This window comes from Agelaius tricolor, unplaced genomic scaffold, assembly GCF_023055355.1.
Source record: "Agelaius tricolor isolate 1412-34295 unplaced genomic scaffold, bAgeTri1.0.p SCAF_4, whole genome shotgun sequence".
NCBI classification, from domain to species: Eukaryota; Metazoa; Chordata; class Aves; order Passeriformes; family Icteridae; genus Agelaius; species Agelaius tricolor.
In genome coordinates this window covers 21,614,037-21,628,251 of record NW_027269264.1, presented here as the reverse complement: position 1 = coordinate 21,628,251, position 14,215 = coordinate 21,614,037, and the positions used below count along the sequence as shown (strand labels likewise).

The 14,215-nt window shown below is 38.2% G+C and overlaps 1 protein-coding gene across 1 annotated transcript in view; it reads right to left on the bottom strand.

Annotated features, from left to right (window-relative positions):
- The window catches only part of SLC28A3 (solute carrier family 28 member 3), a 37,707-nt gene that overhangs the window by 17,001 nt on the left and 6,491 nt on the right, over positions 1-14,215 (bottom strand). The window contains exons 2-7 of the mRNA XM_071425943.1: positions 12,891-12,995; positions 8,827-8,909; positions 6,207-6,298; positions 4,627-4,816; positions 2,605-2,749; positions 1,136-1,249 (exon numbers count right to left, since the gene is read on the bottom strand). Of these exons, the coding sequence (XP_071282044.1) occupies positions 1,136-1,249; positions 2,605-2,749; positions 4,627-4,816; positions 6,207-6,298; positions 8,827-8,909; positions 12,891-12,995 (729 nt within the window). The remainder of the gene's footprint in view (positions 1-1,135; positions 1,250-2,604; positions 2,750-4,626; positions 4,817-6,206; positions 6,299-8,826; positions 8,910-12,890; positions 12,996-14,215) is intronic.

Below are 14,215 nucleotides of genomic sequence, written 5' to 3'. Positions count from 1 at the left end.
AATTCCAATACTGTGGTGCACTTCTATGCTCCATCTGATGCAAAAAAGTACAATGAATTATATAGCTTAAAATGGAGAATTGACAGCTGAAATAATGAGTTTTGAAAGGTGTAGCTAAGAGCTAGCCTGAAGGGATCTTCTAGTTCAAATTTTGAATTTTTTTTCTTCTGAGGAAAATATATGCATTACTGATACAGTTTAAAATGGAGGTAAAATACAGTTTATAATAGCTACAGTAATTAGTTCTGACAGGATAAACTGTAAGACTTGAAAACATGAAGCTAGCAAAAGGGGGCACCAGACCTGCTTCACTCAGAGACTGAGAACCTGGTGACAAAACCCAGATGATTCCCACTGCCTGCAGATTAGACAGACATTAGATCAGTGCCTTTGCTCCTGCACAGAGATGGTATTCTGCTCTGTCTGATTTTACATGTCCTTAATTACCTGTGAAGAACAGCTGTGAGAATAGTATCCCTGAGGTGAAAAGTCTGAAAGTCCTTCAGAATATACGCCTCTGATGTATATTTTGGATATTGCTTATTCACTACTTTACAGTAACTGACTTTTTAAAAACTTTGTGTCTGCAGGGCTGCCTGCAAATGGATTCTGTCCAGTTTTTAGAGACCCCTTCCAGCATGCAAGTTTGGATTTTGCCACCTGTATATAGCTGAATTAATTTTCTTATATGTCATGAGGACTATGAAATGTCTCTGATGCCAGGAATGTTGCTGCTCGGAAGATAATTAGGGCTGTGCCCTGAATCCCAAGGCTTTTCAGCATATTGTGTTTATTACAAGGATGATTTGGAGTTGAGCCATTTCTAAGAGTTCCTATGAGTGCCTTGACAGAACAGAAATTTGTGTTTCAAGAATGCCAATTTATAACTTCAGCCCAATGATGGTAAAGCCATTAATAAACGCTATTACTCTGACTATTGTATTAACTGAACAAAAAAAAAAAGAGAAGAAGGTTCAACTCAGGAAGTCAATTACTTTTCTGAGAATCCAGTTTTTCTCAAGAGAAGAAAAAATCAAGGGACAAATGGATCCTTGAACAGCCTGTTTGTATAATGTAAGACTCTCAAGACAAAAAAATTATATTAAACAAGCAAGGATTTTGCTCAATAACTTACTTGGATCTGAATGCCTAGCCAGTTAAATACATCAAAACCCACTTTGGTCCTCAGAATAAGAATCCCAAGAATAAACTGCATTCCTATTCCTGAAAATACTGGTCTCCAAGCAACCTAGATAGACAGAAAAATAAAGAAACTGCTTGTTATTTAAATAAATAATAGTTTACTTTGGATGTTTGTTTAAACAGATGTTTGTTTACTTTGGATGTTTGGATGTTTGTTAGTCAGGGGGTAGCCTGACTATACTGCAGAATAGGAGCAGCTGCCAAAACAGGTTGTAGGGGACTTAGATCTTCACATATCTGGTCAGAGCATAAGGAGATTTTGCTATAGGGTTTGTCCTTGGGTAATTTCAACTCTGTTTATGTCCCCTACCTTTAAAGACTTTTGATACTTGAGAACTGCTCAGTTTTATGTTGTGATTCATACATAAAGGCAGTCATAGGAGAAACTGCGTCTGCTTATGATGAGTTGCTCTTCACTACACTGATGATTCCTGTTCTGCTGCGTCAGAAAACGTCTTTGTTTTGTGAAAACTGAATCAAATCACTTACAAAACAAAGACTTATGATGGCATTCTCTAGTTTAATCAGATCATATTTGAATAACACAAACCAATTAGGTGCAATGAGGGCTCATGGGACAGCACAAAGCATTTGGAGTATGAGTTTTCACCTCATTTGGAGACAGCAGCAGTTGCAAAGGATATGGCAAGTTTATTAGTCTTTGTTGAGAGGACTTCGCCTGTTAAGAAAGTCTCAGCACTGATGGAAGTCATGAAAAGTATTGGGAAAACTTGGTGACCTGGACAATGTGTGTATGATTAATGAAAGAATGCAGAGGTATATGAGGCATGCAAACAGGAGTAAAAGATGAAGTGGTAATTGTGGTGGCTGAACGAAGCCCTTTGTAATACCACAGCAAATTAGAGCGGACATTTCTCATGGAAAATTAAAATAAATGGGTTTGTGAGCCTATGGGAGTGGGTGAGCAAAAAGTGAGGACATCAGCTCAGCCCCAGCTGCTGAATTTGCAGTGGAAAACAAATTTGTAAGGGGCTAAGAGTTATATAAGCCTGCCATATCTCTGGTTCCAGGCAATTTGTACTGATGTGATAACAATGTCCTCAAATCAGTGACTGTGATGTGCTGAGGACTGTGGTGAGGCTCCTGTGGGTGAAAGCATGGAGAAATTTCCAGTTTGAACTGTATCAGTGCTGTCCACAGAAGGTGGACAGCAGGTTCCCAAATAGCGAGACAGGTGTTGGTACAGCCCCATACATGGTCCTCAACAGCAAAATTACTTTCCTCAGAAATTAAGCACAGTGCTTGGTCTCAGGCAAGGCTATATCCTTACTTTCCCACATTCTGTTACTCTTACTAGACTTGGTGCTAGGGTAGGGGAATAGCTTTTTAGACACAGAATAAAAAAAATCCCAAAACATGCATCATGGAATAAATACTCACTTGGGTTGGATATTTGGAAAAGATAAGCATCAGGACAACATACATCACAAGCCCACCAAAAGAGATTAGCTGACGGGATCCTCGTTTTGTTGTGTCAAAGATGAGCCAGCAGATGATCATTATAATAAGAGCTGCGCACAACACCCTAGGAAATAAAAAGCATCACGATATCCTGAAGAAGACATTTGGGATATTCATTTCCCTTCCCATACCCAGAACATTTACATCTCTGTTTGTGAAGAAAACTCTTTGCACAATGTATTGCATTGAAACCTGTAGCTCTACACAAGCAGGAACCTGCCTTTGCTGGTGTACCTCTGGCAACATCCCTTGGTGGCATCTGGAAGAAATGTCCTCCAAGACAGAGTATGGGAGGAAACCCAAAAAAATCATGAGTGACTCTAGTCTGAGTGGTATTTCTATTAAATGAAATGTGATATCTTCCTTTCTCACTTCATCTTTCTTTTCTTTCCCTTCCTTTCCTTTGTTGAATCTTTAGTTCTGGGCAAGAGAGGCTGTGGTATTTATGATTTGCACTGTGCTGTTTACCTGGTGGGCCTATGAAACACACTCTACTGAGGAGCAGGCTATAAACAGCTCATTTCTTTGTAACCATTTGTAGTCCGTTCAGCTATCTCAAAAACAATGACATGTATTTCTGTGTTTCAGTGTTTCTATGGTTACCACTATCAGAACCACATTAAGCTTATTTATTGAAGGTAATTATTGTAACAGTCTGGAAGGGAACACAATACATCCCTATACAGAGAGGAAGCACTGTCACAAGACTTTAATGCTAGTTTTGTCTAAGAGTAAGGTTTCACTGATTTTGGTGGTACCTAGATACATAAATTTGATCTTTAGATGGGGATTAAAAACATTGCAGGCAAATTCCACAAAATGGCTTGGCCATTGCAATGCTGAGTAACCCTTTCTACACCTGAGAGACTTTCTCTCTGCTGGAAGAAAACAGTTAAGCACCTAACCTGTGATATGTACAATTTAAAGATTGCAGCCCAGGTAATACAGCACTCGCTGCCCCCATTTGTTCCATCTGTTCCTCAGGGCTTTTCCTGTTCCTTTTGCTCTTTCTTTTAGAGAGCTGCCAGATCATCTAATGGAAATGCCTGTGTGTGACTGCTCTCTAATATGGCTGCTGAGCAAAAGGACCACAATCTTTAAAACACCTTTCTTAGCAAAGCCATTTCTAAATCTGAAGAATAATCTGGGACATTATCCTGAACTGAGAATGACTCCTCCTTAAAACTCTTTCTTTCTCAGCTAGTAGGTGACCTAGCTGAAATAGATAGTAGCTAGTTAATTTCATTTTCCTTTTTAATGATATTTTATTTGGTTTTTCTTTGGTCTACAAGACTCCTTTTTCTCCTTATTTTGCCAGGGATAACTTCAAGATCCCTGGTCACTGCTCAGGAATACTTGAAATAAGTGTCTGACAGGTCTAATTGTGTACTATATATCTACCAGATGAATGTCTACTATCCCAAAGGATATGTAAGGTCATACAACCTTATTATGACATTAAATCTGGCTGGCATGTTTTGATTCCTGAAGGTCAAGTAAAAATTTCTAGGGGGATATGTGGAAACACAGTGTCTAGATAATAGACTCTAATCTTTAGCAGTTTGCAAATGTTAGAGTTAAGGTTCATATGAACCTAACAGCTCTGTGAACAGTGAAGAACTTTCTGGTTTTCAGAATGAATGCAAAAGGCTGCACCACACATGAACTTTTGTGAACATATCCTTATTCAACCACAAACTTTTCCCACCTCAATTTGTGGTATTTCTCCTATGCTTTCTGCCAAGACTTTTGATCCCTAGCTACTGCATTGAAATCCTGAATGGGATTTTTCCTGGTAAATACTGAATTATTCTGTGATTTTTATGAGATATGTGTGATTGACCCATCTCCCTGTTCTTATGGGGAAGTAAGCTGAAATAAAATCATAAGGGTAACCTGACTAGTGCATTGTCCTTCTACATAATAGAAAGTAATATTTACCATTTCAGCCAAAACCACTGTTTTTTCAGATATCGGTCTCCAGGGGAAAAGAATGCAGCAATTCTGTCTTCATACTTAGCTATAAAGAAATCCCAGCAGATGAAGAAGACGGCAAGGACAGTGATGACAAAGAGTGGCAAAGCTCTCTGAAAATTCAAAGTGCAGGCTGCAATAACTACTGCCAAGTATGCTGTCACAGAAACAAGAATATATATGTTAGTTAGGTTGGTATTTTTAAAATAGGATCAAATTTTAAATTTATAAGAGGTGATCAAAGTCAGGCCTGCGTTTATCTTTTTGGTGCTTTTCTGACTCTCAGCCTAAATACTGAAAAATCTTGCTTTTTTGGATAGTTTTGTTACTTACGTATGCTCATTGATATGAAAGGTGGCTTTCATTCTGTCAAGGCAGATTATATGTTTTTGCCAAGGTAAGTTCCTATGAAACATGTTAATCACTCAGAAAAGTGAAACCCATCTACAAGAACTTCTTTTTCCTGTGTAAAAGTTATGAATTAGGAGCATGAGTCATGCTCTTTTTTTTCAAAGGAGGATGAGTTTATCCAATAAAACTAGAAACAAACACTTATAAACATATGTCATTTGACTGATTTGATGACCTCAAGTAATTGTGAAGCTTAAAAGTAACTTATTTCATAAAGTATCTATGAAATTATTTATTTGACAGGTTCACTGCAGATAAATGCTGGCCAAAAAAAATCAGTTCTTGTTTAGAATGATTGGATTTTATCTGTGGCAAATAAAGGAGAAGGACTACTGATTTTTGTAATGCAAGTTGGTTTTTATGGAATTAATGAAATCCTGACATATTCTTAGAAGTCACTCATTTTCTGGAGCCAGAATATGTCTGTTCTATGATAAAGCAAGACAAGATTAGTTATGAGGGCAGGATACTCAGCATGCAAGCAACACTTTTATAACCGCCTCCTGGTGTACTCATGGACATATTTCAAGTCTCTGTGTTCCCAGTGTTCAAGTAGGAAGATCTCAAAAACAAACTTGGTGAAGTAGAAGGAAACAAAACAACCTACAGGCTAATTAGGAAAGGGAGAAAGAAGAATAGCTGAATGATTTTGCTGTGCATACTGTCATTAGTACATTTACTCCAGAAAAAATTTGCAGTGAGTATGGACTGATATGGGTCAGCAAAGAAAGCTTTCATTTCCAGCCTGATGACTTAAGTTCAGTCCTATTTGGTGCCTGACAATTTTTAAAGTGATTTCGTGACCTTGGGCAAGTTACTGAAACTGTAATTTTGGAGTCAGCTGGTAATGGAGTAGACCCAACGTCTGAACTATGCTGTTATCGCAAGTGTAATTGCTAGTCAGACTTTAAACATGCTGGAGAAGCAGTTTAGCAAGATTTGTGCTTTTGTTATGTTTGAGAATGAGTGGAGGTTTTGCAATCTGGAATTTTCTCTGCAACTAAATTCTTAACTACTTTGAAATACATCATTAAAGAGAGTCAAGAGTTTTTATGCTGGACAAAGACAGTGCAGCCTATAATCTCATACAGGTAAATAAATAAGGCTTCAGCAATACTGAGTATAATATACTGTACCTGTTATTAAAATTCCATAGACCACATAATGAATTCTGGTTTTATGTTTCTTGCAAAATTCACAGACTTCATCATACCTTTTTTCTAATTGCCTAGGGAAAAAAAAACCCAAAAGAATAGACATGTAAGCTTTTGCAGAAGAAAATTGTGTTAAATTGGTCAAAATTTCTCCACTGAAGTTTATTGAATTTGGAGAGGATTATATTTGGATGTCAAAGTGCCAAATATAAAGTTCCTTTTGAGAGGGACTTCTATGGGTTGATGCTGGTCAGGTGAAAAAGAAAATATGGCAGGTATTTAATGGGACAATTGTCATCTACATAATGGGCCAAAGTCAGCAGGCCAATTCTGCTACCCTCTGAAGTGCAGCTCTTCTGTGAAGAGATCTGTTAATAGGGTTGATGCAAACTGAGTGTGTAGTTTTAAGATTCAGTGTCCATTACTAGACCCACAAAATCTCTTAATACAGCCAGCCCAGCATTATGACGTGGAATAGTAGTATTGCTGGAATTGTGAAGGCCTAAGGCTGCATTTGTGTGTGTGTAAAATAACCAATACCCATCTAAAACCTTACTACAGTGTGCATAGATGTCTCTGTACTTTTTAAAATTTGATTGTTATTGCACTAACTTTTCATCTCATCATCTCATGGATGTTAAAATGGTTTGTTATATTTGAATGTCATGCTCTAGCGTCAGTTCTTCCAATTATAACATATTTCACTTCCTTTGTTTTCCTCACTAAAGGTAACAGCATGATTTCATGAGGGAGGTCAAAATTTAGGGAAATAGCAGTTAAGGGAGTTAATTTAACAGAGGTTTCCAATGTTAAATATGCCGGTGACGTGGACTTATATCAATTACTGAAGTAGTGGCTAAAAAAACACCTTCATATTGTGCAAGCTGGAAAAAAATTACAGCTATGTCTCTTTCATCTCAGAGGCACTGCTTTAGAGAGGCACATCTCTGAAGCAGTCTCTCGCATTCCCAGTCCATAAAGGCAATGCTATATTTAGAGATGCTAATTATCTGGACTAGACTTGTTTGGAAAATAAATGCAGCTGGAGTTAGATGAACACTGAAATCCAACATTAATATCCATATTTTCTGCACTCAAAAAACCTCAATTAATGTAAAATAAATTTGAGAGAAACAAGAAATATTAATTTAAATTATATCAGTACACTGAAGAACAGAGCAGGAGCACACACCTTCGCAAGTACAGAGAGTAATAGGTTCTCGGAGAAATCCTGATTGCTTTTGATGCTTCAATTTCAGTTCTGGGAATTCCTGTAGCTTCACAAATCATAGCACTTTTTTTCTAACTTGTAAGAACATTAGGTTATCTACCCAATCTCAGCAGAAAGATTAGATACAACAGGAAAAGAAAAAAGGAGAAATGAGAGACAAATAGATGAAAAAGGCAGTTCATCAAATTTATGATTCCATCACCCAAGAAAAGGGAAAAAAAATACAGTTACTGCTACTTATGAGCCCTTTGAGATTTAAAGTTCTTACTTTCAGATTACAATGTTTTTGTAATTTCTTCTTTTATCAAACACCTCTCTCTCTTCTTTTTACTTTATTAATTTAGGCTTTTATGACTTTGGTACCACAATATCTTAAAATATTTAAGCACAAAAGTCATAAATATGCAGCTCTGTTCTGAAAGGTGGCAGAAAAAATATATTCCTTATGAAACTTGGTTAATTTACTAAGGAAACATTCTTTTCTAAAAGCTGATCCTATAGGCTTGAAATATAACTGAAGATGTTGAAAAAACAGATCTCACTTTAACACATTAATGTAAAATATTTGTATATGTCAAAACTATTCTTGCTTGCATTTTGTAACGCAAAAATCAATTTTCTGTTGTGCATGCACTTAAGAAGTGAATGCTAAAACCTTGCACTTGCAGTGAATCTGTGTTATCAACAGACTGATCTTTCAAAAGGGCTATGTCTTAGACTGCAGGCTATTCAGTACTATTTGTTGAAAGAAATCAGTAACACACATGAACCTTTAATATGATTTTAAGTATTGTGCCTTAACTTTTTTAATGCCTTAAAACAGGGTTTACAGCTTTCACAAAAATACCTAATCCTCAAGTAAAATGTGGATGTGTGCTTTCACTCTGTGATCACTTGGAAGTAGAGCAAACACAAAGCAAAACTTTTGTTCCATTAAAATAGCTTTCTTCACAGCTGTTCTGTTCCTACTTTGTGCTGGAGCAAATGGCTATGCAAATGAAAGACACTAGTGAATCTTCAACTTCCTGAAAGAGACCACTCTTTCTGTGTAAAAGAAAAGACCTCTTTGTAAAAAACACTGCTCTAGAAATATTGGAAAAGAAGTTATTGTACAAGAAAAAAATATTGCTCCTTTAATTTGCCAGGCTTTAAAAGGATAGTTCCACAATCACAGACGTCATTTGTAAGGTATAATAATTTTAAACAAGCTGTGTTTCTGTATTACAAAAATTGCTAGGCAATAGAAAGGTCTGTGTAGCATAGGGGTATGGCAGTGAGATTTAGAGCTGTCACTCCAGAAGCATAAACACTGGCAGCTTTTTGCTTTGGCCAGGATGGAGTGGAAGTCTTACTCATGCAATAACACATTACCCTTTCAGGCGTGGTTGCTCATCATCTACGGAGGCACGTTTGTTTTCATGCAGATCACTCTCAATATTGATGTATTCATCCCCCTGGAAAGCAGATCAGTGCCGAGGTTGTCAGAAAGTTTTATGCTTCTTAGGTAAGGTGCAAAAAAGCATCCCCACTGGCAGCTGGCTGAAGCAGCCTCTAGAATTTCCTGCCTCCCCTGCATTCATGGTTCCAGCACTCCCATCTGCCACCAAATCTCTGATCAGTGTTTAGACCAGCTGAGGAGTTTCCCAAGCCATCCATACCATTTTTCAAAAGGGAAATAAAGGAGGGAAAAATACCAGCATTACTCAGCATTGAAGAGGGCAGGGCCTCATAGCTGGAGGCCCTGTACTGCCTACGGTTGAAAAGGGCAAGCTGTGAATTAGCCAGCTGGCCCAGCACCTCCTGTAGACACCCCCAGATTTTGTTGCTTGTCTCTTTGCAGAACTTTAATATGATGGAACTTTTGCATATGGAGACTGGTTAAACTGAGCAATGCTCAGTGTTTTAAAAATTTAACTAAGCCAAGAATTTTATTCTTAAGAAAATTTGTTGCCTGAGTCCACATAATCATGGCACTGTTAAAGCTTTTGTACGACTACAGGCTGCCCTGCACCCTGTCTGGGGACTGCCTTGAGGGCCAGGAGGGGCACAGCCCGAAGCTGCTCAGCACACCCAGCACACCCATGGAGGCTGTCTTGCCCATGCTGCACCTCGTCCCCTGTCCCACGCCAGTGGGGCACAAGGATGGAGCTTGTCCCATGGCTACTTACCTCCATGCTCATGGTGGGGCCTGCAGAGTAGCCAGGGCCTGGGGCAGGCAACCATTGTGTTCAAAGACAGCAGCGTACCTGCATGTGGCACTCAGGCCTCTCCCTTTGAGCACCGTGACTGGCTGAGCAAGCCTGGAGTGTCTGGCCATGACCAGAGCGATGACAAGACAGTCCTGGCCTGGCCTGGCAGACATGTCCTACCCTCTTCACAAGAGTGGCCCACAGTGCTCTGCCGCTTTTGGAGCAGTGACAATCTGCAGGTGAGTTTACCTTTTGTTATTCTGTCACTTTTGTTTACCGTAAGTCAATTCCCCAGTCTGTTGTGGAAAGCAAGGCCCACCACAGACCTTGCCCTGGCCCCTGCATTCTGGCTGTCTGTCCTGCTGCAGGTGCTGCCAGAAGCCCTGGAAAACTCTCAGTTAGTTGCCAGAGAGAGACTTGAACCACAGAGTCATGGAATGGCCTGGGTTAGAGGGGACCTTAAAGATCATTAAAGATCAGAGTTCCAACCCCCTGCCATGGGCAGGGACACCCCACACTACACCAGGTTTCTCAAAGCCCCAACCAATTTGACTTTGAAAACCTTCAGGGGCATCCACAGCTTCTCTGGGCATATTATTCCAGGGTCTCCTCACCCGCACAGTAAAGAATTTCTTCCTGATATCTGTTCTAGACCTACCCTTTTTCCATTTAAATCCAGTCCCTCATGTTCTATGACTACATGCCCCTATAAAATGTTCCTCTTCCTTATTTTTGGTGAGCTCCCTTTAAGTGCTGAAAAATCACAGTGGGACCCTGGAACATCTCTTCTCCCAGCTGAACAGTCATATTTCTTTCAGTCTGTCAAGTATCTTCAGGCTTTAATGATCTCAAAGGCAAAACTTAACACACGGTGAGACCAGGGGAATATATACATGGAAGCTGCTGTTCGTTCTCCTAGGGAAAGCTCAGCATAAGACCAGCAGGACCAGTTGGTCCTCTTGACTGCGGTTTTTGCAGGGTGCTATGGAACTGCACTGCAACATATGGCTGCATTTTCACTAAACTCAGTTTCTTTGGCTCTTTGATCTTGACTGTGAAATAAAGCAAACCTGAAAAATGCCTACTAAGTTACATTTGGTAACTGGCAGTACTCTTCTCAATGGCTGTACAAGGTAGGCATCTTATCTGAGGGACACTGAGTGGTGATAATATGTAAATATCATTTATTCCTGAGACTAAATTTGGAATATATTGCATACCAGTGCTTCTCACAGATTTTTTTAAATTTACATTATAAAATCCAGAGAGTCACAGCCCTCCAGGTGGAAGCACCATGCTTTCACGTTCACAGGCAGCTACACTCCCTTTGGCACTGTGTCGACTCTCCTGGTCACAGCTTGAAGCTCATGTCCTACAGATATTGCTTTCATCCCCACCATCAGTCCCACTGCCACCACTTCTTGCTCTGCCTAGGCCAGGTCATGCTCTCCTATCTCTTTTCCCCATGCCACAACATACTCCCTGTGCCTGGATCACCCACAGCCTGCATTCTGACTCTCTGAATTTCTGAAATATATGGTTTGTTTTGAGAATATAAGCCATTTTTTCTTTTGAAAATACAAATACTAAAGCATCAATTTACATCTTTTCACATTGTTCACAATGTATTTAATATGCTTAGAATATTACTGTGTCACTCTTGTCACAAATGCTTTCCTACAATGACATTAAAACGTGAGAAAATCTGAAATCAAAGACAACTTTGTGTGAAAGTTGTCACTTACAAATACAAAAGGAAATTGGAGAACGGATGCAAACCCCTTTTATTTTTTTCATGGCCAAACATTATAACTATGTATTAAACATACATAGGTCTGGCTCATGGAGGGTGTTGGCCCTTGCTGAGAGTTACCTAAGGGCTATGTGGAGCATGTAAACTTCTGCAAGCAAAGGGAGACACTGCTAAGTCCATACTGTAAAGACCCTCAAAATAAATTTTTATGCTTCTATCACAGTGTACCAGAGAAATTGCTGGTGCAAATATACACATCTCTGATACTCTTGCACCAAGTAGTGGCAGAATGTTTTCAGATGAACTTTTTCAGTGGGAAATTGGTTTCTCTGTTAAAAATAAAGCTTTCATAGATGTCAATACTTTTCTCCAATTTTCTACAGTTTCAATCAGTTCTGAAAGTCCTTTTTGAGTTTTTTGGTTTTTTTTTCTTTTTTTTTTTTTTTTGTTTTAACAATTTCCTTTTTCCCAGCTTTTTTGAAGATGAAGGTATAGACACCATCTACCACCTTTCTCTCCTAGGATCTCAGCTTTCAATCTAGTTTCCAGGAGTGCTTATCTGAACATTCTAAGTGATTCTTTCCATTACTGTATATCTGAAATTAATTCAACTCTGAGAGCAGTCCTTACTTTGCACCATGCCTTTGTTGCCTCTGATCATATTCAAGAAAACAATAGAAGATAGAAATGAGTACCCACTGCATCAAGTATTTCTTATATGCTGCTTTGAGTACCATTACCAAACTTGGCAAGTAGATATGATTACAATAGAATAGAATTTTTAGAGTAGCAAGTTATTTCTGGAGTGAGGATGTGAACATATTAATACCTAACAATGGTGAAATACCTGTGGATTTTTTTAACCTGACTCTCATGTTTTCATAGCGGGATACTCAGTACATGGGCTTAAATAAACATACAGTCAAAAGAAGTCAAAATAAATGTGTTTATTATTACAATAATCTGCATTGTGCTCTCTTCCTCTCTGGTCATTTTTACACAGGACCTATTGCCTCAAGTTTGTGTTTGTCTGAAATTCTCCCTATTTAGGATGTTTATTTAATAATTCAATATTAATTTATTATTAGATATTTAGTAATATGAATTCTTTGTCTGACTGAAGGACTGTATCTCTAAAACCAATGATTACAGATTCTCTTTTTTCACCTTCTTATGAGAAAATGGGGCAACTCTGGGGCAACTCCTTTTCCAGTCTTCCCCTTGACTACCATTTCTGATGCCTCTTTTGTTTTGTCTATGAAGCCATTATGACATTGGAATACATTTTTTCTGAACCCTACACATGCAATCTTTTTTCTTTAATGTATTTTTTGAGAATAGAACTTGACTGTCTGTTTATACATTTTAAATTATATTCAGATTTTGTTAGAATATCTGCCTTGGATATACTAATAGATTGCTGACATTAACTTTGAAGTTTACTAATTTTCATAAGGTTATTTGGAAGAAAGAAAAAAAAAGAAAAAACATACCTGATTAATATGCACTGTTTCCTTATTTTGTGAATTCTTGCTTGTCTGTGAATTGTCTCCAAAGACTTTCAGATTTGTATCATCCACACCATCATCACTGTCATTCTAGGACCAGAAATTACATTGGTTCAAATAGGAAGCTGAGGGCCTTTCTTGTGTACAATAAGAACTGATTTATAATCTGAGGCCTGGGCTACCATGGAAGCAAGTGAGTGGGTGACAGGAAATGGCCTCAAGCTGCACCATGAGAGATTTAAATTAGATATTGGGAAAAATTTCTTCACTGAAAGGGTGGTCAGGCATTGCAACAGGCTGCCCAGGGAAGTGATAGACTCATGCCTGAAGCATTCCAAAAACCTGTAGATGTGGCACTTTGGGGACACAGTTAATTGGTGAACATGGTGGTACTAGATTAATGGTTGAACTCAATGATCTTACAGGTATTTTAATATCTAAATGATTCTACAATTCTCTGTGCTACTTTACCACAACAGGGAACCCAAAACTTGGTGCGCAAAGCTTGGCTGTTCAAGTCCCTGCACTACTGCACAAAGGTGCCTTGGCCATGAATGGTACTCAGCTAATGAATCTGCTTTTTTCTTGACTAAAGTCACATGTCTCCCACGGTGAATTGTGCTGTCCACTTCTTCAGGACTGGTTCAACAAGTTTATAAAATTCCAAGCCTTCTCCTCACCAAGGGCAAAATGGACTATTTGGGGCCTTCCCCAATTGTTAGTACCTTTGCTCCAGTATTTGTGCTCCTTACACAGATGGAATAAATGTGAACCTGTACTTATATTACTCTAAGAATAAAATACTCAGGGCATCTTTAAAGAGAGGAATTAGCTTTATCACATTAATCCTCTGAGTTATACCTTTTATTAGAGAGATGACAACAGCCATAACCAGCCCAATTAATTTTAATTTTTTAAAATAAATCCTGAATCTCAATTTTCTTGTTTCTTAATGTTTTGAAGGATAAGTTATCTCTTTTTAATGGTCTGAGGACATCTGGTTTTGTAAGAAAGCTGTCTAAACAAAATTTCAGATAACTTACATCTGCAATTGTTGTGAATGTTTTGTATTTCAGTGGTTTCTTATGGCAGCAGTTACAGTACGATAATTTCACTGGGTTTTATTGCATGAAGTATCTCATTATTTACATGGCAATAAACTCAGTAAATTAGTATTTACAATTAAAACAATCACTTCCATATGAACAATACAAAATAACCTGAATCATAGTAAATTCAAAAACATTTCTAAAGACAGGAATAAACATTACTACTAGAAATAAATTGAATTTTGCCTTTTTGTAGAAACA